The following is a 4,384-nucleotide window of genomic DNA, read 5'->3' on the forward strand; positions in this document are numbered from 1 at the left end:
ATCTAGTCTTCCTTGTCCCCAGGGACAAGTTAGCTGTTTTAGCAGTCGTGGAAGGGCTTTTTTGAGAGCCTCTGTAGCAGGACCCAAGCAGGGAAGGACTGTGGAGTGCCATGTGTCTTACTCTGAGCAGACTGTCCTGTACCCCAGGTGTGCTGCAACGGCACGCGGGTGTTTGTGGAGAGGAAGATACTGGATGCCTTCACAAAGGAGGTGGTGAAACGCACCCAGAAAATCAAAATTGGAGACCCACTTCTGGAAGACACACGGATGGGAGCCCTCATCAACCGGCCTCACCTGGATCGTGTCCAGGGCTTTATCAAGCAGGCAAAGGAGCAGGTGAGATTGTGATGCTGCCTTGTGACTGCCCTGAAATGTCTCTCTCCTGTTAGACAAACAGACTGGCAGCTGCTTTCCTGCTCCATGCCTTCCTAGTTAAGCTGTTTTTTTGTTGTGGTTGAATTACTCAATAGGTGTCTTGTGCCACTAGACTAAAAGTGACCCAGTGCATGTCTGAATCAGCATTGAAGGTGACATGGCTTTTCATATCCTGATGTTGCCAAGTTTTAGAGGTTGTGAGATACTCCGCATGGCAGTGTGTAAAATGGGATAAATCGTAACATTTGGGCTGGCTATAAGTTGTGGTGACACCTTTTGCACTTGGCTGTTACCTCATTTGGGTTCCAGTTTTGCTGGTTGCAGAAGGAGTTTACTAAGGATCGAAGGCCAAATTTATAGGCTGCTGGAAACAATCTCTGTAAGAGCAGTAAGATCCACCCAGGCTTTTCTGTGTTTTCTCCAGGTTTTATTGTAAAGAAGTTTTAAATGTCAGCACTAGGTATATGACTAGGTGTAGCCAATTTGGGGACGGGCTGGAGAAGGGGAACTGTGAAAGCCAGGAGAGCTAGATGGGGATTTGGAGTCAGGAAGGTGGATGTGGAAGGTGATGTGGGGAAGGAGAGAAGAAATCCCCATCTCTAAAGTGGGGCATTTGATGGTGGTAGGTGTTTCTTGCCAGGTGGTATGCCAAGGGACCGACTGACTTCCTAATGAGGGAATTCACACCATGTGAAGATGTGGAAGTTAATGTGATGCCAGCTGCGCATCTGCTCCTAGTTGTAGTTGTTTCCCTCCAACCTATGCTGGATCCTGTGGCACTTGCACCCTAAACCAGCATTGTTTGGACTTTTAGGATGGCTCTCACCCCTGACCCTCCTCTATCTGTCAGCAGTCCTGACCTGGAGAGACACCAGGGAGGGCACAGGCACGGTTTGTCCGATAGGACTGTAAACCCAGCAGGGATTATTGGCCAGCCAGAGCTGTGGCAGCTGGGCAAAATGCTCCTGGATGTGCCTGCCTACCTTCTGCTTGGCTCTTTTTCAGGGGGCAGAGGTGCTGTGTGGTGGGGACCTATACGTGCCAGATGACCCAAAGCTGAAGAATGGCTACTACATGAGACCCTGTGTTTTAGGTATGATCCTTCCTGCAGTTTTCTGTGTGGATGTTGCTGAGTTTCTTCTAGAGAAAGCTGTGTGCGATGTAACCTATCTCTGTGTATGTCCGTAGTGTGGACAGGCACGTGTATGGGTGTACTAGAGAGCGCTAAGGCACCCAAGAACTGCATCCAGAGAAATCTCTGCTGTTTGTAGTGTCTGACAGAACATGTGCAGTTAGTGCCCTTGCTGCCTTGAGATGCAGGATGGGACTTGTTCCTCTGTTGGCCAAGCTGGGGTGGCTGTGCAGTGCTGAGTGCTGTCTTGAACGCTGTGTGGGTTGCTGAATGCACAGACTGTTCTGCTAACTGTTCCTCCTGAAGCACATGTGCTCTGCCATGTTTCCAGGGAACTGCACAGATAACATGACATGTGTGAAGGAAGAGATCTTTGGGCCTGTCATGTCTATTCTGCCGTTTGACACAGAGGAGGAGGTTGTGGAGAGAGCCAACACCACCAAATTTGGCCTGGCAGGTGGTGTCTTCACCAGGTATGACTGGGTAGCGTGGCTGGTGTGGAAGCGGTCTAGGGAGGGGAGGAAAAGGGGGAAAAACTTGATGTTCCTCTTGCAGCGCCTGGCATGGGCATTGATATCCTCTTCCAGAAAAGCTGGAGCAAGGGATTGCCAAAAGAGAACTTTGTGACTGCGCATCTCCAACTAGTTTTTCCTGAGGGGTTAGGTGGGCCCAGCTGTCCTTCAGACTCCTTCCAGCCTGCGCTTGGCCTGCTGCCTGCCTTCCTGCATCTCCAGGAGACATGCACCGGGAGCCTGACACGCTGCTGAAAGCGCACAAAGATGGCTGTTGGCTGCTTGCCATAGTCTGCTTTGCTGATGTCCTTGTCCTGCCCTCTCAAATCAAATGCAGTTTTGAGTGTCCCTGGGAATAGGTGCTACATCCTTTGAGCAGACAGAGAGAGTAGGGCAAGTCAGGCTTCAAAAACCATTGCGACCTGCTGTCCTTTTTCTAGTGGGATGTAAGCTGGCAGGGGAGGAGGGGATGAATGGGAAGGGGTTCAGCTGAATTGCCCTTTTCCTGCAGGGATATCCAGAAGGCTCACAGGGTAGTGGCTGCTCTCCAGGCTGGGATGTGCTTCATTAACAACTACAATATCAGCCCTGTGGAGCTGCCTTTTGGAGGATACAAGTCATCAGGTGAGCTCTGTTTGACCTTCCCTGGTCAAACTATGTGCCAGTTACAGGAGGTACAAGTGGTACCTGGCACTGCCTGGAGCTGGGTTCTCACTTCTGGCTTGTCCCTGCAGGATTTGGCAGAGAGAATGGGCGGGCAGCCATCGAGTACTACTCGCAGCTGAAGACTGTCTGTGTGGAGATGGGTGATGTGGAATCTGTGTTTTAGTGGCTCTGGGGCCTGCTCAAGGGAGCATCAGCCAGTCCTTGCCTGTCAGCCAGAGATGTGGATCATTTACACAGCAATAAAGTGCTCTAAAATTGTAAGTGCCTGGGGGGGAGCAGAGCAGGAGCAGCATTTAGCCACCCTGCCCCTGCAAGGGGGAATGTACACACAGGGCTCAGCCTGTGGGCCTGCTCTGTCTTATCTGGTGGAAGGTGGGAACCTCAGAGTAGGAGGTAGCAATATGGCTTTCAGCAGCAGCACATGCAGCTACGTAGGTGTTACCAGAGGCTTTTCATGGCAGGGGCCCAGCCCAAGCTGCTTCTGCTGCTGCATGCCTTGAACCTCATTACTTTCCACCCTCAGTCAACTTCAGTTTTGGCTTCTTAACAGGTATGACTCCACTCAGTGTGCATATAAGCTCTTGGACACACTGATAGCCTGTAGGTGCTCTCTATTCACTGACTACATAAAAGGGTAGGATTGGGGGGGGGGGGGTCTAGCCTTCTTGAAAAGACAAGTTTTGTTCTTTCTATCTGTACCTTGGTTCCAAGGTGGGACAAAATATTGTGGGGAGGGTGAGCTGATGCTGCCTGGGACAGGCATGGCCCTGAGAATCATCTCTGCACACAGAGTATAGAACACAACTGGAGTGGTAGGAAGCTCCAGCATAGGATTGAGTGCTGCCTATCTTAAATGAAAGCTATTTGACTTCCTTCATAGAATCACAGAATCGTTTAGGTTGGAAAAGACCTTTGAGATCATCAAGTCCAACCATTAACCTAACCCTGCCATCCCACCACTAAACCATGTCCCTCCCTATAGGCCTACTGTTCTTTATAAACATGATGAAGCAACAACTTTAAGTGTTTGCCTGCATTTTTTTTTTTTTTAGTGATCAAATAAATACTAATTCTGTTCAGAACATCTTATTGGAAAGTGATGTGAATTGAGGGGTGCAGAAATGTAGGCTGATAGAGAGCAGAGCTGTTGCCGCATGGGTTAAACAAACGGATGCAAGATGGCTTTTTTTGTCACCAAAACCATAAAAGCTAGAACATGGCTGCCTGACAGGCAGATTTCTGTAGCTCTACAAAACCAGAGTTATTCTAGTGTTCTGCAAAACTTAAGAAAGCTCTCTATAGTAATTTTAGAGTGAAAATACAGAATTGACAACTTCATTTTATTGAACTGAGGAAAAAAAACCAACACAGAAATCAAATGTTCCAAAAGAAAACAAAACAAAAATCCCTTTAGTTTCCCAAGCAGCCATCGCAAGGGTCAGTTAGTCCTGGCAGATCCAGCCAAGATGCTGGCAAGCTGAATACACGCCCGTGCCCACCAGCCCAATGAGTGCAGCTGAACCAATGGCCCCTCTCCTTCGGTTTTTTGGATCTGGGAAGAGAGACGTGTTATGTCAGTTCAGCAGCGCATCACAGAAAGACTAGCCCATCCTGAAAATGAGAGGGAGCGGGAACTGGAGATAAATCTCAAGGCAAAAGAGCGGACACCAGCTTGGGCTGCATACCTGCCCTCGGTCTG

At 49.3% G+C, this 4,384-nt stretch overlaps 2 protein-coding genes across 4 annotated transcripts in view; one reads left to right on the plus strand and one right to left on the minus strand.

Moving 5' to 3' along the window:
• Positions 1 to 4,384, plus strand: part of ALDH9A1 (aldehyde dehydrogenase 9 family member A1) — a 13,120-nt gene that overhangs the window by 4,087 nt on the left and 4,649 nt on the right. For 2 of the 3 annotated variants that reach the window (XR_004842817.1, XR_004842818.1), the window contains exons 6-10: positions 148 to 336; positions 1,381 to 1,468; positions 1,839 to 1,980; positions 2,531 to 2,643; positions 2,754 to 2,942. Coding sequence is in view for 1 of the 3 variants with exons in the window: in XM_009645297.2 (XP_009643592.2) it covers positions 148 to 336; positions 1,381 to 1,468; positions 1,839 to 1,980; positions 2,531 to 2,643; positions 2,754 to 2,848 (627 nt within the window). In the remaining 2 variants the exon portion in view is untranslated. Of the gene's footprint in view, positions 1 to 147; positions 337 to 1,380; positions 1,469 to 1,838; positions 1,981 to 2,530; positions 2,644 to 2,753; positions 2,944 to 4,384 lie in introns of those variants that run through there. The other variant, XM_009645297.2, reaches the window with a different exon arrangement.
• The window catches only part of MGST3 (microsomal glutathione S-transferase 3), a 6,767-nt gene continuing 6,457 nt past the window's right edge, over positions 4,075 to 4,384 (minus strand). Inside the window, exon 6 of the mRNA XM_009645299.2 lies at positions 4,075 to 4,237. Coding sequence (XP_009643594.1) covers positions 4,128 to 4,237 — 110 coding nt within the window. The 3' untranslated portion in view covers positions 4,075 to 4,127. The remainder of the gene's footprint in view (positions 4,238 to 4,384) is intronic.

The sequence above is a fragment of the Egretta garzetta genome, unplaced genomic scaffold (assembly GCF_000687185.1).
Source record: "Egretta garzetta isolate BGI_Z169 unplaced genomic scaffold, ASM68718v1 scaffold598, whole genome shotgun sequence".
Taxonomy (NCBI): domain Eukaryota; kingdom Metazoa; phylum Chordata; class Aves; order Pelecaniformes; family Ardeidae; genus Egretta; species Egretta garzetta.